The 25,779-nt window shown below is 44.6% G+C and overlaps 1 protein-coding gene across 2 annotated transcripts in view; it reads left to right on the forward strand.

Annotated features, from left to right (window-relative positions):
- The window catches only part of NOS3 (nitric oxide synthase 3), a 780,913-nt gene that overhangs the window by 564,441 nt on the left and 190,693 nt on the right, over positions 1-25,779 (forward strand). For both annotated transcript variants that reach the window (XM_069210763.1, XM_069210764.1), the window contains exon 17: positions 23,277-23,409. In XM_069210763.1, the coding sequence (XP_069066864.1) occupies positions 23,277-23,409 (133 nt within the window). The remainder of the gene's footprint in view (positions 1-23,276; positions 23,410-25,779) is intronic.

Below are 25,779 nucleotides of genomic sequence, written 5' to 3' on the forward strand. Positions count from 1 at the left end.
GGGTTTTTTAGACCCGCCCACTCCCGGGCGTCATTTTTGCCCGGGAGTATAAATACGACGCATATGCATCAGAGTCATTTTTTAAGACGGGAACGCCTACCTTGCATATCATTAACGCAAGGAAGGTGTTCACGCAAAAAAATGACGCTAACTCCATGAACTTTGGCGCTAGACGCGTCTAACGCCAAAGTATAAATATGGAGTTAGTTTTGCGTCGAAATTGCGTCGAAAAAAACAACGCAAATTCGGCGCAAACGGAGTATAAATATGCCCCTTGGCGTGGGTATTTGGGGCTTTTCAAATTGCATTTCTCTGCAGATTGAACAAAACAAGTTCATACAAAGGTTTTGGCAGATCCACCGTCCATAGCAATATCATTCTGTCATGATGAGGTAGGGCTAACTTTTTTATTAAATTACAACCATGTTTACTATGAACACAAATCTGGAAAAACTGCTGAGTAGACTTATCTTGACAGATTGCATGAAAATGGATAATTCTGTAGAGATTCCTTGGTTAAATTATGTTAGAAAGAGCTTTCAGGGGTTGGGGACCACAGCATTTTACCATAATCCAGATGGTCTAACGAGCATTCCAGTGAGCAAAGTTAAAGAGCTTTTTTTAGAGCAGATGTATAGGGCATGCTTGCAAATTGGCTGTGAGGTAAGGGGAGCCGTATTTGGGACCACACCAGCCCATCCGGCACTTTGCTAGTTATAGAAAATTAGAGAAATAAGTTTCTACTGACAAGATTTTGACTTAATACAATGCGCTTTCTATTAGCCTAATGTGGTCTATATTGGCCTATATTGGCATTTGAGTCTGTGCAAACCTACGAACATACCTGTTTTAGGGATTTTCACCAGCTCTTCTCTAATCCTTTCCCATACTGAAAAAGCTTGGACATTTATTTCGGACCAGCTGAGTAGTAAAATTCCTTCCAGGGTTGGGAAAAAGTGGTTGGAGGGAAAGAGACCTTGTACAAGCTCAACAGATTTTCAAATGAGGAAATCTACAAATACATATTTGCTCGTGCTAAAATGCAGTACATAAATATTTTCTATTAGTACCATTTCCTGGCCTACTTCTGTATATCCTTGGTAATTCATAAAAGTCATAAATCTGCACTAATGTAAAGACATATACCATGAGTGCACTTTTGTAACCTTCTTGGGCTCCTAATTAGGTCTGGCATTAACCAAAACCTTTTGCTTGTATGAAAATTGTGTCTGTTTCTATCTACCGGATGACTTTACCATGAATGATCATCACTGTGCTCTTCGAGAAAGAGCATCTCGGCACACAAAGCAGTTTTGTTCAATGCTAGGAACTACTATGGCAATGTGTGCTTTTTGCGACCAAAACATATTTTGGCTTTTTGTCAGTGTTTGTTATAACAGTGGGAGTCTAGCAGCTCCCACAATATTAAACTTCTACAAAACCATGTCAAAACAGGACAAGTATTGACAAAACCAAAAGGCTCACCATCCTTGTCGCACCTAATTGGATTTGACAAGGCTTGTTTATTTTAATGTTTCTCAGTATCTTGCTGAAACTGCTTACCCTGATTTTCCATTATGAATATGTTTTTGAAATACTAGCATGCATCAACACATTTTAATAAATTATGCTTCAAAGAAATGGTACCTAAAATTTCACAGTAGTTTCGCAAAATTTCTTTTTCTAGTTGCATTTTTTTGTAAACATTTTATTTTGAAAGAAAAAAAGCATCAATCTTACTTTCAAGAATCTGTAATTATTTTCACCCAATTAGAGAGCATTCAGGGAGCATTATACTTAGCTTCATACTGTTAAACTTTGCAAACATGTGTACATATTTTTAAACTGAAACTACTATCAGTAGTGCAGTCTGAGCTTACAACATTTCCTTAGAGGGCGCAACCCAATAATAAAGGTTTTTACATTACTAAACCATAAATATAAGTTTGAGCATGCACTAACATATCGATGCAAATATTACCTTTGACAATGCCCTTACTTGATTTATATTGTGGTACAGTTCACTGGCAGCCAAAAGGTTTGTGCTACAGGATGTTGGGCCTGATTGTCCCAAGGACAAAATAAATATGAAAACATGTTGTCCTTGACCTCAAACAATATGTCCTGAGCATTAGGCTGTACGAATTCCACACCCCTCGTCCCTGTCCTATCCTGCCCTGGCTCACTACAAGGGGTTATGCAGTCCTTTGAGTGTGGGCAATACACAGCCTATTCAAGTGTAAGGGAGACTGTGCCCAGCTCCTCCTTCGCATCCTGCCCAGGATGGTCATCAAGGCCCATTCAGGTTACACGTAAAGTCCCATTATGTGGCTGTCTAGGAGGAATACATAAAGTCCAGCTGTCACCCCACCTCACCCTAAATGTGAGCAGAGACAGGAAGCAGGCACCAAATGGCTACAGTAAGAAAATGCCAACTTTCTAAAAGTGGCATTTTTAGAACTGCAATTTAAAATCCAACTTCGCTGTTCGACCTGGCATCCTTGGCGTGGTCTCCCCTAACTTTTTGTCCTCTGACCTTCTGTTTTTATGGCCTATTTTTCCTAGCCTTTAAAAATCTGTGCATTTTATCACTTCTGACCAGTGCTAAAGTGCAGGTGCTTTGTCCTCTAAAACATGGTTACATTGGCTTCTCCATAACTGACATATTTAATTTACTTGTAAGCCCCTAGTAAAGTGCACTATGGGTCCCGAGGGCCTGTAAATTAAATGCTACTAGTGGGCCTGCAGCACTGATTGTGGCACCCACTACGGTAGCCTCTCAAACATGTCTCCGACCTGCCACTGCAGAGCCTGTCTGTGCAGTTTAAAACTGCCATTTCAACCTGGCAAGTCTACCCACTTGCCAGGCCTAACCCATCCCTTTTATTGCATGTAGGTCACCCCTAGGGTAGGCCCAAGTTAGCACCTAGGTTAGGGCGCAGAGTATTTAGAATGTGGGACATGCATTTTTTAAGTTTAAGATGTCCAGGTAGTGAAAAACTGCTAAATCTATTTTTCTCAATTGCAAGGCCTTTCTCTCCCATATGATAGCATTGGGGACGGCTTAAAACATCTTTTAAGTGTGACTTCCAAATGGGAAAAGTTAGAAATATGGAGTTTGGTTCCCTGGACTCACAATTTAAAATCACAACTTATGGTGAAGTCGAAATTTAAATTGTAAGTCTGAAAATGCCACTTTAGAAAGTTGGTATTTTATCACTTTAACCCTCCTGTGCCTCTGCCTGTCTCTGAATACACATCTGGGGTAGATGACAGCTGGGCTTTGTGCATTCTCACTAGACAGTCACAAACAAAGGGAGCCTTGGTACGGCATTTGCATATTGATGGCCGATCACCAGGCTGATGGATCTTCCGAGCTGGATGGTAGGAAGGAGCTGACACCTACTTTTAAACAGGATATGCCTCTCCTCAGACAAACTGCTGCATACCTCCCTTTTGTGTGTCTGGAGCCTGGGAGGGCAGGAAGGAACCATGTGGACTTCAAAGGAAGGTCTGGAAGTTTCTCCAACCTTCCAGAACCTGGGCACCAAAGTATAAATGCTGGACCACAAACCCAACAAAATCAGAACTCTAATGGAACAAGGACACTCTGCCAGGAAGAAGGGCTGCTGTGCTTCCAGGAAGGGCTGCTGTGCTTCCAGGAGGGACTGCCACTCTGCAGCTGCTTTGCTGTTTTGGCCTACTGCTGCTATGTACTAACTTGTGGGAGGGACTGCCACCTCGTGTTGGCCTGCTGCCTGCTGCACCTACCCTGCAGGGGTAATGTGGCATACACTACTACTTGCACTTTGAATCAACTGTCATTGATTCCCACTAGCAATTATTCATGTCTCTCTCTGCTCTTCTCAATGGGTATTTTTTTATTCTCTCTGATTGACATTTTTATTTTTACCCTAAATCATGTCTCTGTTTGGAGGTTCTACATCTTAAGGGATGGCATTTGAGCTGGCCAAGCTAGAGGAGTACACTGCGGCCCAGCTCAGGGATTTCTGTAGGGGTTTGGGCTGCCTACAAGGAGCAAAAAGCCAGGATTACAAAAGGCAGTGAGAGCCTATTCTGAAGCCCGTGTTTAGCAAATGAGACCTCAGAGGAGACTGAGGAGAAGGTGGATATGAAGGATGACATGGACCAGTGTCTGTCTGGAGGCTTGGGCTGCTGTCTATAATAGAGGTGAGCAACTTACTCCCAGGATTAAGGGCCCTTTCCTGGGAAGGGAGCAGGGTGTCATCCAAGGTCCTGTCCCCAGAGGAACTGGATGACAGGCAGGAGGAAAGAAAGTTAAAATTAGAGCTGGTTAAGTTTGAATTGGAGAAGGAGAGGGCCTTGGAAGGGAAACGATTGGCCATGGACAGAAACCAAAAGAAACTAGCCATGGAAATGGAGAAGAGCCAGAGGAGATTGGCTATGGAGGAAAAAAGACGATGCTGGCTCAGGAGCTGAGCCTAAAGGACCTGGACATCAATGGTAGACAGGTGGAGTCCAGCAAGGATGGTGGCAGCAATACTACTGTGTCCTCCAAGATACACATACCCAAGAATCTGGTGTCTGATGTTGTGGTGGGGAATGACATTGACAGATCGTTGGCGACATATGAGATTGCCCTACAAATGCACAAGGTCCCTGAGGCGGATTGAGGGGCTGGTTTGTGGGGACACATCCTTAGTGAAGGAAGGGACATTCTTTTAGCCCTAGTATGGAGTGACAGGATGAAGTATCCCCTCATGAAGGAGGCTCTGATCAGAAACTTTGGTCTGACTCCAGAGTCAGACAGGCAGAAATTCAGTGATAGTCAAAAGCTTTCACAGTAGAACTGGATAGATTGTGTGGATACTTTTTTGCAAGTCACTGGATGGTTGGCTGAAGGGCAGTGGAGTAACAGATTACCAGAGGATGTACACTTTGTTTGCAACGGATCATCTGTTCAATCTTTGCTTTACAGATCTGCAATAACACCTTGTGGTTAGTAAGCTCATTGACCCCAGAGAGCTTGCTAGGGAGGCTGACCGCAAGCTTAACACCCAGGTACGTAGAAGGTATTGGGGGGCACTCCAAGGATGGGTAGAGTCCTCCAGAAGAAGGGTGGGACAAAAAGAGTAAGAAGTTCTCTAAAGGGCCCCAAAATAGTTCTGTGGGACAGGGTTCCTCTCCCACTTCGGAGAAGAAGAAAAAGTGGTGCCCTGAGACCAAGTTAGCAAGGAAGGCTCCTGTGAAGTGCTTCAAATGTCAGCAGGAGTGGCAGTACAAGGGATGTGTCAAGTGTCCCAAGCAGGCACAGCCCCCCACTGGTGGGCAGCCACAGAGCGTTTGCTAGTGTAGGGCTTGGGGAGGAGGTACAGTTAACCCTCGTGTCCCTGGGTGATGGAGCGGTGGTCCAGAGAGGCCGCTTGCCTGATAATACTAAAAAGTACAGGCAGAGGGTGACCATCAATGGCCAGAAGGTGGAGGCTCTGAAGGACACAGGACCCAGTATGACCACCATTAGGTGTCATCGGGTGTTCTCAGAGCAGATAGTCCCTAACACATTCGACCAGGTGGTTTGCTGCTGACAACCGTGAGAGCCACTACTCAGTGGCTCAGGTTCCCTTTGAGTGGGAGAGGAGGGGGCTCAGGTCTGCTGAAGGTAGCTGTGAGTTAGTCCATGCCTGTAGATTGTCTGCTGGGCAATGACCTAGAGCACACCATTTGGAAAGGGGTAGAGCTCAGGTTCCACTTGGAGATGATGGGGTTACCTCAGTGGGTGTGCCTGACCACACTGTCCACGGCAGCCCGAGAGGGTAGTCTGAGGGACCTGGAGCCTGAAACTATGGTCCAGGGTACTGCCAAGAAGAGGAAGGGCAAGGGGTGCGGGAAACCCACCCTAGAGATTCTGGTGGATCTTCTGCAGCAGGCCAAAGCAGAGGCATCTGGTGAAGCCCCGGCAAGCACTTGATCTATTGGGGGAAATGGTCTCCTGTATAGTAAGCCTGAGGATCCTGAGCCTGGTGCAACACATGTGTTGGTGATCCCCCAGTGCTACTGATCCTTCCTACTGGGTCTGGCTCATGATGTTTGACTGGCAGGTCATTTGTGGCAGGACAAACTACCCCTAAGGTAGGCCCTAGTTATCCCAAAGGGCAGGCAGTGTTGTATTTAAAAGGTGGAACATTTACTTTTTAAGTTTAACATGTCCAGGTAGTGAAAAACTGCTAAATCTATTTTTCACTATTGCAAGGCCTATCTCTCCCGTAAGATAGCATTTGGGTTGCCTTAAAACATCTTATCTTTTAAGTGTAACTTCCAAATGGTAAAAGATAGAGACACAGCGGTTGGTCTCCCTGGACTCACAATTTAAAATCACAACTTTTGGTGAAGTTGGATTTTAAATTGAAAGTCTGAAAATGCCACTTTTAGAAAGTTGGCATTTTCTTACTTTACCATTCATGTGCCTCTACCTGTCTCTGAATACACGTCTGGGGTAGATGACAGCTGGGCTTTGTGCATTCCCACTAGACAGTCACACACAAAGGGTACATGGGTGTGGCATTTCAGATTAGTGGCCCTTCCCCAGGCTGATGATGGGAGGGAGCAGCTGACACTTACTTCTGAACAGGACTGTGCCTCTCCTCAAACAAAGAACTACATACCACCCTATTGTGTGTCTGTGCCTGAGGTGGGCAGGAAAGGGACCTTGTGGACTTCAAAGAAAGGTCTGGAAGTTTTTCCAACCTTCTAGAACCTAGGCACTAAAGTACAAATGCTGTATCCCAAACTCCACAAAATCGGAACTCTACTGGGACAAGGACACTCTGCCAGGAAGAAGGAGTGCTGTATTGCCAGGAGGGACTGCAACCGCGTTGCTGTGTTGACCTCCTGCTGTTGTGTACTGACTTGTAGGAGAGACTGCCACCTTGCTGGCGCTCTGTTGTGTTGGCCCGCCTTGCAGGAGAAGGACTGGACTCTTCTCTCTGTCTCTGCTCCAAGAGTCTCCAAAGGCTTGCTGGCTTGCCCCCGGTTCTGCTGTGAGGTCTCCGGGACATCTCAGATCTTGCCTGCCCATCAATCACACTTGGTATGCTATCTGTTGCCAGAGCGCACCTCCCATCTCAAGAGTAAGTGTGCAAAGACCAAAGAGTAACGTATTGTGCCCTAACTTCCTCTGGGGCCACTGATCAGGCCGATATACACTGGGCCACAGCCTGCTCACACCAGAGAGCACTGGCCATGTGTTTGAGCCCGCTTGGATCAAAATCAGCAGTTTTTGGGGTCACCGCCGTCCCAAGGCCATGCCGTATCTACTTTCCCTGCCAGTGACGTGAGCTCTGAAGAGAAGAGTGAGGCCCACTGGCATCAGAGCATCAGGGCCCCAGGGCAGTGTTGCGCCACAAGGATAAGGCGCATCATCCCCCAGCTTGAGGAAAGTCGGAGGAAGAAGGGCTCACCTGTGTGGCCACATGGGAGTCTCCCTGCCTTGGGACGCAAGGCTGCATCAGCATCTCCTGGATTCCAGCAACCAAGAGGGCCACAGAAGGAACCACGCCATAATTCTTCTAACAGGAGCACCCCTCACTTCTCACCGCCCCACAGCACCATCACCGACTTCGCTACTTTGGACCTGGGCGGTCCCAACGGTCTACCCAAGCTCCTTGCCACACTCCCTCCCGATTACCATACCTCCCGAAAGGGAGCACCCATACATTTTCCGTGCTTTAAGTTCCTAAAAGCTATCACAGTGCATCATTCTAACAATGCAGTGGAAGGCTCATGAAAGCTGCTCCCTCATTCACTAGTAGCGATCAAGGACTCTATTCTGACATTCTGAGGAGCCCTAAATAAGTGGGTGATTACTAGCATGCAGACTCACTCTATTTAAGATATTCTGAAGGGCATAACTTTTGACTGGATAACTGCATTTTTGTTTTGTGGTCTTGTTTTACTCAGATAATTATAATCTATTTTCCTAACCTGGTGTGGAGTCTTTTTGTGGTGTCTTTCACTGTTTTACTTTAATTAAGTGTTGCACAAACACTTTACACATTGCCTTCTAGGTTAAACCTGTCTGCTCTATTCCTAGCTACCAGAGGGTGAGCACAGGTTACTTTATGTTGCATTTCTAACTTATCCTGACTAGGATTGTGGTCCCTACTTGGACAGTGTGGATACCTCTGCCAACTAGATACCCAATGTCTAACATTCACCATAGGTTGCTATTTTAAATTGTGATTCGAGAAACACTAAACTAAGATAATCAATCTTTTCTCAATTAGACGTTATACTTATAAAAGTTTATAAGGTACGTCCAATGTTATCCTATGGGAGTGATAGGTCTTGCAGTAGAGAAAAACACATGTAGGAGTTTTTCATTACCAACAAATGTAAAACTTAGTACACATCTGACTTTTTAAATTCCCTGCACCCTGCCCTTGGAGCTGCATAGGGCATGCCTTAGGGTTGACATATTTATTAAAAGGGAAGGTTTGGGCCTTGCAAAAGTGTTATTTTGCCAGGTCGACATGGCAGTTCAAAACTGCACACACAGGCTCTGCAATGGCAGCTCTGAGTCATGTTTCAAGGGTTACTTCAGTGGGTGGCACAATCAGTGCTGCAGGCCCACTACTAGCACTTAATCTGCAGGCCCTAGGCACAAGTAGTACATTTTACTAGGAATTTATAGGTAGATTAAATATGCCAATTGGGTATATGCCTATCTAATCATGTTTTAGGGAAATGGTACAAGCACTCTAGCACTGGTTAGCAGTGGTAAAGTGTGCAGAATCCTTAGGGTAGCAAAAACAAAGGCAGCCACAACAGGAGGTCTGAAGCCAAAACGTTACGGGAAACCACACCAAAGATGCCACGCGTCCCCTCTAGCTGATTTGAGTAGAGCTGCCCAACCCCTTGGGAATTCTCTTCACTAAGGGAGATTGTCCGCCACAACAGTTTGGGATTCTCACCCCTCATCTGCATTAACCATTTGAGGGGTCTGTGATCTGTCTGAACCCAAAAGTGAGTACCAAACAGGTACAGTCTCCACTTCATTGCCCAGACCACAGCAAAGGCTTCTCTCTCTATTGCACTCCACCTCTGTTCCCTGGGAAGTAACATCCTACTGATGAGGTAAATAGGTTGATCCAGGCCCTCTTCATTTATCTGTAAGAGCACAGCCACTATGCGACGGCCTGAGGTGTCTGTCTGCACAAGGAATTCTTGAAAGAAGTCAGGGGCCTTGAGCACGGGTGCTGTGCACATGGTCTCTTTCAGGGTGTCAAAAGATTTCTGGCCATCCTCGGTCCAGATCACCTGACTGGCTGCTTCTTGGAAGTAAGCTGTGTCAAGGGGGCAACAGTGCTGCCATACCCCTTGACAAATTTGTAATAGGCAGTGAGGTCTAAGAAGGCCCTCTCCCCTGGCTGGTTCTGTGATCCCAAGCCAGGATGATTTCAGTTTTGGCCTGGAGGGGCTGCACCTTGCCTCTTCCCACTTGGTGACCCAAGTAGACCACTGATTTATGCCCTATCTGGCACTTACTGGCATTGATGGTAAGGCCTGCCTTCTGCAAAGCCTGACACTCTTCCTTGAGGTGGCAGAGGTGGTAGGGCCCAGCTAGAACTGAAGACTGCAATGTCGTCAGCACTGAAGTTCTCCAACCCAGCCATGATCTCATCGACCAACCTCAGGAAGGTAGCAAGGGCATTCTTTAACCCAAAGGGCAATACCTGGAACTGGAAGTGCCTTTCTTAGTTAGGGAATGCAGGCATCTCTTAGGCCCTCTCGGTCAAAGCAAGCTGCCGGTACCCAGAAGTTAATTCAAATGTGCTGAGAAACTTGGAAGCTTCTAGCTGATCTTTGAGCTCATCAGCTCTGGTGATGGGGCATGGGTCAGTCTTGGTGACTGCATTGAGCCCACGGTAGTCCACAAAGAACCTAAGAGCATGTATGACACCCGTAGGGGCATCCTTGGGGGCCAACACCACTTGGCTGGACCCAGGACTATTTGAGGGCTCAATAACCCCTAACACCAGCATCTTTGAGAACTCCTCCTTAATGCTGGCTCTCATCTTGTCAGACAACCTGTAAATTTTGGAGTGAGTCCTGGGGTAAGGGAGAATAAATTGCCTTAGCAGCTGACAGCAGTCACTCTGTAGGTGTAGGGTCAGGGTAGAGGAGAGGCTGACACCCTCCAGTGACCCATCCTGGTTCTTAGAAGAAAGGAGGTTATATAGAGGTTCACTCTCTTCTTCCATCCCATCATCAGTGACTAGGAGTATGTTTAGCTCAGATCTCTCAAAGTGTGATTTGAGGCAATTGACATGAACGACCCTCAAAGGGTTCCTGGGAGTGTTGACGTCCACCAGCTAGGTGACATCACTCATTTACTTCTTCACCTCATACAGCCCGGAGCAGCGGTCTTGCAAGGCCCTGAGCTCCACGGGATCCATAACCCACACTTTTTGACCAGGCTGACACTCAACCAGAGTGGCATTTTGGTCATACTACCATTTCATGTCCTCCTGGCTGGTTTCCAGATTTTCCTGGGCAAGTTTCCGGAAGCACGTTGTCTGGTTGCAGAGTGCCAGCAGGTAGCTGACAACATCCTTGGGGTCCTATTTGAGAGCTTGCTCCTAGCCCTCCTTCACCAAAGTAATAGGTCCTCTCACAGAGTGCCCATGTAGAAGCCAACCCCCTTTTGCAGTACCTCCCTGTAGGCAAACATGTGAATTGGTCTCCAATCCTGGGAGCATGTTGCCTCCCTCCTCAACAGGTTGCAGTCCAAGACCCTAATGTGAGTCCTGCTCTGATCCTTCCTCACTCTCCTCATCCTCCTTTTCAAACTGCATTTGTCAAGCTGCCTCGGCCAGCTTGACATGCGTAGTTTAAACTTCTCCAAACCGAGCTTCATTAAACAGCCGGGTAAATAGACAGAAAAGGCCCCTAGTGCCAGTATGTACGCTGAGCCAGCCCGCTCCAAGCAATCCTGGCACTGCTTTCATGCTGGTTATCAGCATGAGAGCAGCATCAGGACTGGTTAGGGGAGTTGGCTCTGGGGATGTCAACCAGACTATCCTGGCGCCACCAGTACAAAACCACGCGTTGACCCAGGAGGACACCGTAGGTCAGTGCATCACTGCCCGCACGGAGGGAGCAGACCAGACCTTAGCGAAAACAGTCACGATCTCCACGAGTCAGGGAATGACTTGGTGATCTGCTTGTAAGGCTTTTTATGTCGTTGTCAGCCTTGGCAGCTGGTACGTGTTACACGGGGACTTGTGGGTTTTAAAGCATCGGGGGGGTGTTCGAATGCATTGTGCTTGCTGAAAAGGAGCCTGCCTCAACCCCAGCGGAAGGGTTCAGGGCATGTTTGTTTACTGTCTGTAAATAGTTTATCTTTCTTTCGTGTAACACCAGTGAGTGGAACAGTAATGTGTGATTTACCAGGCAATAGCTCAGAGGGTTATGGCGCTCAGCGCTGACAGCCGATCTACCTGTGATATACAGTTGACATGCTGGAGCCCCTTAGGGCCGAATCAGCCTTTCATGTTTCTGTAGTGAATAAAATGAGGAGTATGTTAATAGCAGCTCGTCTTAAAATTAGTCTTATTTTTCTTGGTGTTATTTTTACTCTTAAAGTGTATATGTTTTTCTGCATTTCGTTTAATATAGACTACTATTACCAGTGTCACACGTTTAGCTCTCTCTATTCCAATTTTGTCAGTATTGTTGTTAGTGTGGATTAACTTTCTTCTTTCATGTTGAGTGTCATTTTGTATTAATGTCCTTGTTTGCTACAGTTTTTGGTCTTTCGTTTTTTCGTAGATTCAGATTGAAGGTTTCTTGCAATGAACAAAGACAATGGTGAAATAAACAATTGGTTGTGCGACTGGTCCTTGTGCCTTGGTTCAGAGTCTGCGTGCCGGTGCTTCCCCGGAGCGCAGGAGTGAGTTCTGTTATTTGTGGTTATGGAAGGAAACGGCAAAGAAAGGAATATCAAATAGGAAGATAAATCTGTGAACTTTGAAGAGAGAGTGAAAAATGAAGGGATGAAATAGTGAAAGATGCCAAAGAAGCACGATTTGTGATAAGGGAGGACACGCCATAAAGAAGGATTTCAGATCGAGAAGAAAGGAAACAGTGAGAAAAAGCAAGACAGTAAGACCACCACTTTGAAATGTCTCCAGCCACCACTGTGGTTCAGGTGGAGTTAGGTTGGGTTTTGGAGTAGTATGGTTATATATTCTTGAGACTCATTCTGTGAATTGTTCCTTTTGCTCTGTCATTGTGAGAAGGTGCAAGAGAAACATACAGAATCTCATTTACTATTGTACCGTGTCGGCGCTTGTGTGCCACAAAACAGACCCACTGATTAACATTCCCGTCCAAAAGTGTTTTGCACTGGAATGGTGGAGTTTCACAGCGCCAAATCCACTTAATGTCGCTTTCTGTCTAAATAGTGCTTCTGGGGGCAGATTACTGCAAACAGCCATAGATTTTCATGCAAAGTGCAGTCTACCAAGGTGGCCTGGCTTAACTTTGTTTTAAAAATTAACACCTGGGTGCTAACACTGTCGTCTTTCCTGGGTGGGAGTTACACTTGATTCATGTGAAGCACCCTCTGGGGTTCCCAAGTGTTAGGTAGTTAACATATGAAATCTTTCTGTCACACTTCATAGAGACCACTCTATTTGTCTTCCAAAGCTTGATGGCAAATTGGCTTTAACACCAATAAGCCTGATTCAATTGGTACCCAATAAGCATTGCTTTCTGGCCTTACCACTTCTTCATTAGGTCTTGGCTAGCCTGAAAAGTCTTTGTCTTGTTCATCAATTGAGCCATCAGCTTCCTGAGGCCCAGAACATATTCCCTACATCATGGCTTGAGGACTCACAGGTACCATTGCAGAACTTTCTCACAAAATTGAGTTAACCAAGGACAGAATGCCAAAATAGTAGTTCACAATCGTTGTTCCACCCACATGAGTAGCCCTGTGAACATGTCTCAGACCTGCAACAGCAGTGTCCGTATGTGAAGTTTTAAACTGCCAATTCAACCTGGTAAATGTACCCACTTGCCAGGCCCAAACCTTCCCTTTTACTACATGTAAGGCACCCCTAAGGTAGCATCTAGGTAGCCCCATGGGCAGGGTGCAGTGTATGTTAAAGGTAAGACATGTACTGATGTGTTTTACATGTTCTAACAGTGAAATACTGCCATATTCGGTTTTCACTGGTGCAAGGCCTATCTCTCTCATAGGTTAACATGGACACTGCCTTTAAGTATCCTTAAAGAGCAGTTTCCCTTTGTCAGCAGATAGAAATATGGAGTTTGGGGTCTCTGAACTCACAATTTAAAAATACATCTTTTGGTATAGTTGGTTTTTAGATTGTCAGTTTGAAAATGCTACTATTTTCTTGCTTAATCATTCTGTGCCTCTTCCTGCTTGTGTGTTCCACGTCTGGGTCAGACTGACAGTTGAGCTGTTTGTGAATCTCCTCAAGACAGTGATACAAAGGGAGCGAAGGTGTAGCCTGCATATCCTGATGGGCCATCTGGGCTAGAGTGGAGGGAGGAGTGGTCACATACACCTGAAAGGGCTGTGCCTGCCCTCACATAATGCAGTCTCCGACCCCCCGGTATGTGTCTGGGGCCAGCACTGAGCAAGGCAGGATCTTGTCAACAACAGAGACTTTCCTTTGAAGTTTGTCTACTTCAAAGGTAGAAAGAGGTATAAGTAATGGACTCAAACCCCCAGACTTTTAGAATCTTTCTAGATCAACAGGAACCTCTTCTAAGGAGAAGAGCTGAAGGGCTGGAGTAGGAGTACTGCCCCTTTGCTGTGTGTGCTCTGCTGGATTGGCCTGCAGTTGCTGCTCCTGCCTTAAAGGAGAGGAGCAAAGGGTGAACTTTGCTGTGTATTCTGCTTGAGATAGTTGTCCAAGGACTTGGAGTAGAGCTTGCCTCCTGTTGGAAGTCTCAGGAATACCAAAGACGTCAGTTTCATCTGCCTACAGCACTGGGAACTGTGTGTTTTGTGCTGTTCAAGAAGAAAAACCACTGAAACGTCACCAATGACACCGCTGCCCTGCACCATTACCTGCTGATGCCGCACAGAACCGGACCGCCCGTTTCACACCGCAACCCTGGTCTCACCGATGCCACCATATGATGCCACCACCGAGCCGCTGCTTGCACCGTGGCCTGTGGGCCCCGCACTCCGGCATCACCTTGCTCACACCGCAGCCTGGGCATCCCCGACGACGACGCTCCTGCTGACACCGGCGCCGCTGCCTGCACTGTGGGAACATTTCTCTCCTTTTGATTTGAAACGGTGCTGCTCCAGCCACTTGTTCACTCTGTTGGCTAATTACTTGTCAGCTATCATAACAAACGTATCTGAATCCTTCTCAGTTAGTTCAGACAAGCACCATTTGAGCACTCTTCTCTAAAAAGCTCTGCTATGATTAACTGATTTAGGGACTGCTAATCTTTCACTTCGATCCCTCTCACCCATTAATTTCAATCAGATTATGTTATGGATTTAATTACCTAAGGAAATTGTACACGCCTTCTTGTTTCACTTAGTTTCTGCAAGTTCTGGGCTGGATTCAACCCAAATCGTCCAATCAGATCGTCTTTCATGCACATATAAATCAGATTATCATTCTCGAGCATCTAGTCAGTAACCGCAATTCTTTGAAAAACAAAGACGACTCATTACAGTCATTGCCTTAAACTTATCATTCAGCTTTTGTGCCTTGAGTGCCGTCTAAAAACAGTAGAACTACCCTAAAATGTCAGTGCTTGACAGATAATTATGTATCAGTGCATTTGGTGCATTAGTGCTGACATTCCTGGACTTGGTGGGTGAATCACTTTCCCCAGGGTTTACTCCTTTTTCAGCCACTAACCTGAGCCTCTCTTTTTCAAGGGCTATCCACTCCCTCTCAAATCCTCCAGCTTTAATTTTTCCTACCTCTCTTGTTCCCACTTCCTCTCTTCCCAGACCCACTGATCCCATCCATCTTTTCACCTCGCCTCTTCTTCTTCACAGGCTAATCCGCATTTCCCCCTGGAACTCCCTAATCTTCTTCTGCCACTCTTCCTAAGCTTTCTGGAGTGCAAGCTGAAGTTTCAAGGTCTCCGTAAAATCTAGCCTGCATGATTCCTGAGACATGTTACAGGGGAAACCTAGTAGTGGGTAGAAGAGACCAACTGGAGGAAACCCTAGGAAACACTTTAGGGGACACTGTGGGAAACGACTAGCAGAAACCTGTTTTAAGGACTCTGAGAGCCAGTGTCCACAGCCCTCTCCTCTGTTTATGGTGCCTTCTACTAAACCCTCTTTTTCCTACTACTCTATCCTTTTCTCTAATGGCCCGTTTCTCCAATTGAATCAGCATGAAGTCGATAATGGCCTCCCTATCTTTGGAGCTTGGAGCCCTCTACCCACTATCTCAACACACCTCCCTCAACTCATCTAGAGATAGGTTTCTCAAAATTCCATCCTTCCATTTGTAGTCTGTCATATGTATGTGCAGGATATATTTGAAGAAAATGGATTTATTTACCTTGTTTGCCATTACAGAGAATTTTAATTATCTGTCACCCTTTGCCACCCAGATTCTGTCAGTCAGCGCCTTTCACTCCCGGTGTTCTGGGGCTTAGCCTTACTGCTAAACCCCTAATTATGCACCATGTATACCTGTTAGCTCTTGACCCAGAGGGAAGCAAAGGCAAGCAGCCGAAGCTTACTCAAGGAGGAAATATTTAACTCTAATAACACAACGAAATGCTGTACATAATGTTCCTGAAACAATAAATATACCAATTAGTACCAATACTCTTCAGTAACTACTGAGGGGGCAGCTTATTCAGGTCCCCAGACTAACCTCCTAGGATACCTCTGTGTGCCAGTTCTAGTCTCTAGAGCTTCCCTTGGAGTGGTGTATTATTGGGAGTGTCCCCAAGCAGTGCACAACCGGTTGTAGGCCAGCATGCCAGAATATTTGTTCCCCGTTTGGTACAGATCCTGCTTCTCCCTCACGAATTTACCGGGTACCCATAATAGCTTTTCTGTTATCTGAGTCTGCTAGCGATAAAGGCTATGCCTGTCTTTTGCAGGTAGGCAGGGTGCGCTGCGTGACACAGTGTGCACTGCAAAATCCATGAGCGTGAGGAGCAAAGATCATTGCCTTGGGTCTGCTGACTGGTGCACCAGTGACATCTTTGGTCCTGGAACGAGGAGAGTAGTAGCAGTACCAGTCAAGGAGGCTGTGTGGAGTGTTAGTGCTCACATTTTGATGGAACCTGCAATCTCAGTTCCTCCTCCTACCCAAATACAAAACCAAGCAAAAATAAGCTAGGTGCCCACTCCTCATTTTTGTGGTGAGTATTTACTTCAGTTATTGTGGTTCATCTCTACTCCTCTAGTGTCTATGTTGCAGGAACCACAGACTGTGGACCAGTCTTTTTTAACACTGTATGGTTTCTTGGCACTAAATTCTGAAACTGAACACAACTGGGCCCAAGTTCCTCAATATCTCCATCCATGTGGTACCCAACTCCTCGCACAAGCCAGGGTCTCTTTAAGATCCCTGGACCACTCCCTTGCTGAAATATGCACAATCTTCCCTGCTGCAGCAGTGGGCATCTTCGGCTCGTCCCACCTCGGAACCTTCACAGACATCTCCATCTGAGGGACATCTTCCTGGTGCAAGTGCCCCTGCAATGTCCCTCTTAAGCAGTCAGTTAGCTCTCTCCCTTGAAGCAGAATCTATGCATCTCTTCTGACAGTCTTTCCTGCCCCAAACCTGTGAAGGGGAGGTGCCGGTGGATACTCCACCCCTACAGCATAATAGAATTTCTGTGTGGCTAGTGGGATGGAAACTCCAGAGTCTGGTGAAGCAATCTTAACAAACAGAATGGGCATTTCTGTCCTGTCTTTATATTAAAGTTGCAGGCCATAGTTGGACATTTCAACAGTACATTCTGGGACCAGTTCTTGGATTTTCTGCTTTTTATTTATTCCACTCAGACTTTCCCAACCAAGACCAAGGTCTTTAGTACAAGGTACTAGCTGGAATGTGTTAGGAGCTGCAAGTATTTAGGCAGGAGAAACCCAAAAAAGGGTAAAAAAAGAGAAGGAGGTAGTCCCACTTACCTGGCTGTAAACCAGTGTGTTGTAGCTCTTCCATAGAACAATAAGCCAGGCTAAGACAGTGGAAACTTGCTGTTTCTTTTAACCAATCTCAGTCCACTATAGTCCAGCAAGTTGGCAATAGTCACGCTACATGCTTCGTAAAAGGGGGGATCACATGGTGTTCCTTCATAGACCACATAGCCAAACACTGCAGCTCAGTCCATGTCAAAAAAGTATTTCCAGCGCACATGCATGACCATCGTGTGTATTGACGTGGAGAGATTAGCTACAACTTGCTATGATGAACTGGAAGCAGGTGCACACACTCTCCATATCCATGCATAGGGCTATTCTTTGTCCAAAACGAAAACGAAATGTAGCATTTTTGTCTACTATCCTGTTGTTGGGATGGGAATGTCAACTGTGTGGTATACATTTCTGTTCCCCTTCCCTGAGTCCCCAAATGCATGTGTCTAGTCTCTTGATTTTAGCTTTTTGGCCTTGCCATCATGCTACTCTGGCTTATATGCAGAGGCCTGGGTCTATCTCTTGAGAAGCGTAAAGTACTAGGCTTGTTCTGTGATGTAGTGGGATGGACCATGATCACCCGTATTAACAGGCAGTGGACTACTGTCCCTGTCATGCATTTAGCACATAGACAGGTGATTTGATCGCAGTGTACTGTGTTTTCTGAGTCCATAGATGTGGCCAGACATTTTTATCCCTTTCACTGGAGTGGAGGCCTACTGGCCAATTTGTGTAAAGCCTGATTTCTGTGTGCTTACCCAACGTGTAGTGCTAAGATCCCAAGCGCAGACCTCTTACACATCTTTCTACCTTTGTTGTGTGTGTTCCAGGCATGAGACAGTCCTGCTGTGAGAAATATCAATCTATGCAAAGGCTGTGTCTGGAGAGCAACCTAGAAAGTACACTTGAAAGGAGACACCCCCCTAAAACAGTTCTGAACGCATAAACAATGGCTACACATCTCCTGTTTGCTTTGACTCTATAAAACGTGTACCTCACCTATTGTTTGAGTACCAAGTTCTCTAGGACCAAGGGAAGGAGTGCTCTGAAGAGTACTCAGAGGACTAAGGCTGGTGTCTGCCTGACAACCAGCATCCTAGAGCCCAACTGAGTCCAACTCTCGCTGCTTACCTGTTCTGAAACACCTGGAAAGTACCCTGCCTGCTGAGAGAGGAAAGATGCCTACCAGTCCTGCAGGAGTGACTATCCTGGAGGATCAAGGTGCTGGTAGGATCTGTCAGAAGCAGGCATCTGCCTACAGTGATCTATCTGCCTCAGTGTCAGCGGGTAATAGGCCCTTCATCCACTTTTTCTGACTGTAACCTATCCATCACAGACTGAGCTACTGAATCACACCTGGTGACAACGGTAAATGCCCAGACCAATAGATATGCCTATGCATGTCTTTTGAAGGATGGCACACAGGAGCCAATCCTTCCCGAACTTCTTAGAATCCTGAAGTAAGGATGGAACGATTCCCGAAGCTACATTGCCTTTTCCGTAGTAACACTGGTTACAGAAAAATGCCTTGTGAAAAGCAGGGGCAAAGAGTACGAGAAGAAAAAAAAGCCTAAATGCATACAAATCCTTCTCAGTAGTATGCTCTGATTATATAACATAGGCGTGTACTACTGGATCAGGTAGAGCTGTCCAGTAAGGAAAACAGTTTTCAGTTCCTGACATGCAACTTTCAAACATGCAGGTTGTGACACCCAGGATGAATGAACCCGACAGCAAGGAATAGAAAACCAAATGAGTTGTAAAAGCACTAGAACCAGGAGCGCTAAGGTGAAGCAAGATCTACATGACAGAAAATGGCAACCTTGAAGGGGACACAACGATTTGGGGAGCATTTAATATTAGCATATTTAGTGAGTAAGTTGGTAATGTAGAGCAATGCCTCAACCATGGATAGCTCATCGTCTCAACAGTGACTTCTTGCCCTTATGTTTATCGGAGCTTCACCCTCCTTCTTACTTATTTTTTTTAATTATGTCAGTAGAGGTTAGTAGCCTGTTGTTCACTATTGATATAATAAACAAATGCTGACCCATTCTGTAGCCAGTACATCTGTATGATGGCTGGCAGCAACAGCCAGCCAATCAGATGTCACAATAATTGTAAAGAGTGTGCATCAGTATGACATCACATTTAGTAAACAGTAAAATGAGGCGCAAGCAACATCGCCCTTGGTGGAACACCAGCGTGAGTGTCACAAATAACTGTAAGCCAAGCTGTGAATCACGACCTTAGTAAAAAAAAAAAATTATTTATGTACAAAATCAGGTTTAGCTGTGAAACTATGTTGGTGGAGCAATAACAAGAGGGTGAAAAACATGTTTTGGAGCACAAATTCAACTCACTTTGCAATGCATTGATGCTTCGTTTCACTGTCAAGTACTACAATTAGAAGCATGCATTAGGCAACCGGACTAAAACCCCTAATAGCCAATAGCTAATAATGAGACTTAAATACTTCGCTGGCTGATTCAAAATGGGGATGACGCTTTTTTCAAACAATAGCTGAATAAGCGAACCCAAACAAACACATGGCTGAACTGTGCTAATTTAAAGTCCCACTTTGTATATGTTTTTTGATGTTGATGACATGAGCTGTAACAGACTGCTAAAGGTCTCTCTCCCTCAAGGCCTAAAAAGTGGTTCTGAGGTACTGGATGATTGTTGGAAGGTGTTGAGGTGCCAGCTGTATGTTTCCTTAGAAGAAGTAAACTCCTGCAGAGTTGATGCAAGATTAGCATGTATTAGATGTGATGTAATAGTTAACAAGCATTTGCAATGCAATGGGTTTTGCATCTGCTGGAGTTAGAGCTATTGGCATTGTAAATCCATAACTGGACTTTTCTTGCCATATAAATTGGTCAACCCTGCCTCATAATTTGGTCTTTTCTTGCTACATAATTTCAGTGGCCCTGCATATAACTAAAAGCATTTCCATTGACCTACTTCCTCTATCTTACTCAAAAATGAAAATGTTGCCAGTTGGCATCCGAATTTAAATCTGCCATGCTAATTCTAGTAGAATACCACTTTCATTAGAGTTGCTGGCTGGCTAACACAATTCCCAAAACAAGACAGCCACGGAGGAGTAACGAGAGAAATAACCTAGAAGGGTCACCCACACATATCGAGAGTGTTCAAACAGTAATAGTGTAATAAGGGTGTTAAGGTGGCCGAATCATGGTCATATTGCCAATGAGGAGAGATTCATAAAAAATATGCAATTTTCATATAAACCCAGTAAAACCTTTATCAGAAATAAACTTTTGGCATTAGACTGTAATGCTCAGAACAGCCCCTACAGGATACCACAATAAAAATCTAATTTGTAAGAAACATGGTCATGTAAGCATATAATTAACCCCTACATGGCATAATCACATGAAAACAGAATGGCACAAAGTAATGTAGTGCAACCATATATTTAGCCCCTAGACAGCATAGTGTCTTACACATTTTCAGGCCTAGCAGGCCTACTGCAATACTAAGGCCTTTAGAACACAAACTACTCCAACCAGTAAAACAAAAGTTCCAGCCATAAGAAAGCTTAAAAAGGACTGAATGGTGGAATATGTTATTTTGGGGTCCCCACTTACCTAGTGTGAGGTCCCATAGATGTCCTAACCAGAAAGAGTGCATCATACTGAACGTTTTGGTGGTGGTCCCATTGTCCTAGGACCACCACAGGCTGAGTTATGGGCAAACATATTTTGAAAAAGAATGCTTGCAAAGCATTATGGGTGACTTTTCCTGAGTGCAGTGACTATTGTAGTATCGGCTCTCCCACTGTGCTGGGAGAGTCACATTTTAGATTTCTGTGTTTTTTAGTAAAGCATTTAGCAATTGTAAGTATTTTTGGGAAAGCTATGGAGCGTGAAGGGGCGAGCCAAAAGAAATTACTCTGATTAGATAACAGTGTGAACAATGTGACCAGCGCTGTAATACCACCAATGGAGTATACGTTGCTGGCGCTGTGAGTGATGTGATGGCCAGGGCTGCCATGGAGCATGAAGGGAAGAGACAAAAGAAAAAAATAGTTTACCCATGCTGAAGTATATCGGCAATCGTGCAATTATCCATGTAACAGGGTCAGTCTGCAAGGTGGTAACAAAACCGCCCCAAGGCGGGACAAATGTAAAGCAATTACCAATGACATCAAGGGATTTTTGAAAGGCAAGCACATGAACTAGTGAAAGTGATGGGTGTGAGGTGGGCTTGGTTAAAAGCCCACAGTACTTACAACAGGTCAAAGCGCATGCGCGCTCTATCTAAAAAGAGTGGTCAGACATAGAAGATTACTGTTTCTGGTAACAGACTGATGTTCTGAGGACGGAAGGGGCCAGATGGCACACAGGATGGGTTTGTGCTTTGATTGCAGGACTGACTTCCATTGGGGATAATGTGATAAACTGTGAAAGTATAGTTGTGAATGATGTGGAAATGGGGATGTACGAGGGGAGTAGTGGAGCAGTCACCAGTGTTATCATTATGTTTCTTATAAAAGGGTAGGATTACACACTGTCTGGCAAGACTGATGAATACATACAATATAAAACAAACGTAAAGGGTTTTCAAGTACAGCACTGCATTACAAAACGCAAGTGACTGCTTGTCAATGGTGAATAATAACTGTCTGTATCATTTGGGAGCTTGGGTTAGTCATGCTAGTGAGTGTACAACTCAATCCCTTTGATTGATTGCATCAGACTCTTGCTCATTAGGAGAGCTGTTGATTTGTTTTCCAGAGATCGCTGTTAGCACCTGGTAGGTGTACTGGCACTCATCCGTGAATAATAGGTTTTTCAATTTTGAGGACTGGACGTTGTTGAGCGTGTGGGATGTTGTGTGGTTTGTGTGATTGCTGGTGTGGGCAATGTGAGCTAGTGGTATTGAGAGTACAATACAGTTTGCATACAGTTGGAGAATAATTTCTGATGAAGGTTTTATTACCTAAACATATTGCGATGTTAATCCTACTTTGGGGCACTGAACTACAAGTAGGGACTGGTGATGTATTATAAGGTTTTTCAAATTGTTTGCTATTTTGTGTGGTCTTTAATGTTTCTGCTGAGGCGCATAAAGGGATTTCACTAACTGGAGGATTCTGAACTTTTGGATAATATACTGGAATAAACCAGTTTTCATTTAGTTATATTTCACAGCATGTGCCTTTATTGAGGTTAAATAATTTGAATTGTGTACCTTGATGTTCCATGGAACATTTTGTAAAAGTATAGATTGTAGTAAAAAATGATTCAGGCTACATTTTAACTCTCCAAGATGTGTGAAGATGGCCAATTGGATTCTCCTTTGCATGGTACACAGCAAGGTTGTATGTCAGAATGTCCAGAGCATAAACATTGTTCTGCAAAAATATTGAGGTCAAAATATTGAAAACCAAAATATTGCGAAAGTAAGTATGTACAGAATTACCATTAATAATTCCACATTCATGTGTCTTGACAATATATTCAAGGTACACTGTTGTGGGGTTACACATTGTAAACAGATACTGACCTATACACACTTACCTTCATGTTATTTTGGTAATCAAAATTTAGAACACTATGGGGGTTATTACAACTTTGGAGGAGGTGTTAATCCGTCCCAAATGTGACGGATATACCACCAGCCGTATTACGAGTTCCATAGGATATAATGGACTCGTAATACGGCTGGTGGTATATCCGTCACTTTACCGTCACTGTTGGGACGGATTAACACCTCCTCCAAAGTTGTAATAACCCCCTATATATTTTTAGTGGACAATATTTCGTCTATTATGTCAGGTATTATTCTATATTCTTCAAATAAGAGACTAACACGTGGGTGTAATATGCATTTATGCGAAGCACACTCTGGTGTTTTTAGGTCAACCAACCGGCAGAATTTCATTAAATGGATGTCTGCTAGCTGATAGATGAAGTAGAACAACTTTCGCAGGAAATATCTTAACCAGGGCTCTCATCCTCAAGCAAACATAGCAACAGCTTTATCTTTTAATATTTGCTGCTTAAGAATTACATTTTCTACTGTTGTGTTTCCCCTTCTATCCCCAAACCCTTCCTTTTACATCCTTTATCCCACTCCACTCCGACAGGCCGCCTGTGACACATTCTGTGTTGGAGACGATGTTCAAGTCGATGGAAAGGACTTTTTTACAGCAAAGAGCAGCTGGAAGCGACACAAACACCGACTATCTCTTCACTCCAGCGCCCCAGACCTCCTGACAGGTAATTAAAGTGTCAGACCCTATTCAAAGGGCCAAAGGGTAGACAGGGCCTACTCGGCCAAAAGGGTGGTTGAAGTTGTTTGCCACGGACCTCACCTCGCATTACTAGGGACAGGCCTAGCCCTCTGTGCACACACTTGATTAGCATAATGACAGGACCAAACAGGAAGTCTGGACACCAGATCACACAACCAAGGCTTTCCATCCCCCCCCCCCCTCCGCAAGGCAGGTAAAGACACACACTCACCCCTGTACTTGAACTGAAGACTGAGTCAGCCTCCTGCAGTGAAAAGAAGAACAGCGGTTTCAAGCAGCTGTTTCATCGTTGACTAATGTGATGTTCTCAGTGCAAGTTTAAAACTCCAATTGGAATAGCGTATTTTTGGTAATGGGGTGACATTTTCTGTCTGTCAGGGGCAGATCGGAAATGTGTGCTTGAAGTGTAATACGGCCCATGGGGTAGGATTATATGCTGTGCACAGGCAGTTATGTACAGTATGTAGTTGGATTGGTGCCCACCTTTTGCATTGCACTACAATGTTGCACAAAAAATGACCTGTGCTGGAAAGCACTGGCATCTTTTGTGGACTTTAAACGTCTTTGTAGTTGCTGTTTGTAGCTGAAGATAGGCCGTTTTTGTAAAGCGTATTGAGAAATAGATCAACATCAAGAAGCTGCTCGAAAACCACAAGATTCAGGTTTGCTGTTAGTTTCTCAATTTTTGTTATTCTGTGGTTTGGTAAATGATATATAAATGGTTAATATTGAGGTTAGTCATTGATCCGACATTCTTATATTCTTATTTTCCAAGCTCAGTATGTAAGCGATGTCTTAAGTACAGAATTTGGAAAAGTATGAAGCTCACCTCTAAATCATAGATTATCTCTTAACCACTGTTGATATGACCAGCTTGGTATCTATGGCTCCTGGGTGGCACTGGTCCATCAAGGTTTTAGGCTCCAGCTAGCTTCTAGACTCGACTAAATGGAGTGCCGATGGCTTGGAAGTGAGGCATTTGTGCTGGGCACAGCAGGACCTGGAAATATGGAGCTCCTCCCTCACCCCTGAAGCTTGCTGCTCTGAACCCAAAACACACAAAGTGCAGTTGTGGCTGAATACGCCCCCGAATCTGCAAATTGGCTCAATAGTAACTGATAGATCCATGATTCGGCTGGATCCCGCTCTTCTCCAGCCCCTTATTAAGTGAACTCTGTTCCATAAGAATGACGCTACATTTATTATGTATTTTTTAATTCCAAAATGTTTTACTTTTAAGAATTGAAACCATACAATAAAAGTTGGTACAATGTCTTAAGACACAGTACAATGCACGAAGATCCGTGGAAGATCCAATCGTGAAAGAGAAGAAAAGAGACAGGGAGAGTACGAGAGAGAGTGGGAAGAAAGGGGGTGTCAGTGGGTGTTGTGTGTTTACGGAGGTTGCACTTTCTGTAAAAATATGTCAAGTTTCGACCAGAGTTGGTGGGAGGATCTGTTGTTAACATTAACGTTATGTATGATATTGTCCGAACTTCTGATAAAGCAAACCCAAGCCCACCATGTGTGATAGGAAATGTTAGTGTAGTTTTGCCAGTTGGATAAAATGGTCTTAATTCCAGCTCTTAATAAGTAAAGAAGCATTTTGTCCCAGAAGTGTAGAGTGCTTGGAAAGGTGTTGTTAGATTCTGCATGAATGCCCAGTGAGACTAGAGTATGAGTCAGTTGAATCTTGACTTTAAGGATATCCTTTAGAGTGTTTTCAGTATCTTTCCAGAAAGGGTGCACATGTTTGTAATAAAAGATTAAGTGGTTGAAATCCCCTTTTTGTTCATTACAGTGCCAGCAAGAATCTGATTCTAGCAGGCCTCTATATGTAGCCATGTCTGAGTCAAGTATGTTCTGTATATTGTCCAAAGTTAACATTGGGATGTTAGAGGCGAGATTCTGTATTTTGATAAGGAACCCCAAATATTTTTCCAGTTGTCGTTATTATTAATTAAACGTTTGTGAAATGCAGGTCAAGGAGCCGCCTCAGTGGTCACATTCTACAAAATAAATATACATCAATATGTGTCACAGAGTACAGAGTTATTGATCTGTATGCCAAAGAGCCCCTCAGGGTGAGAGGGAGAGCCTCCAAGAGATAAACCCAAATAAGCATGGTTTGCTTGGCCTGAAGCTTCAGTACACCTGCATGCATGCCAGAGACTTCTTATTCTTTTTAATTGCACGCACGCCAACACACATGATTCATGCAGGAGACACCTGATTTTTTTCACTTGTTTCATTTTACCATTCTTCCACCTAAATTTGCCTCCACTTTAATGCAAGTCAAGGGGGAAAATACATTTCATCGATTTTTTTTAGGTTC

This window comes from Pleurodeles waltl, chromosome 10 (assembly GCF_031143425.1).
Source record: "Pleurodeles waltl isolate 20211129_DDA chromosome 10, aPleWal1.hap1.20221129, whole genome shotgun sequence".
In the NCBI taxonomy this organism is placed as follows: domain Eukaryota; kingdom Metazoa; phylum Chordata; class Amphibia; order Caudata; family Salamandridae; genus Pleurodeles; species Pleurodeles waltl.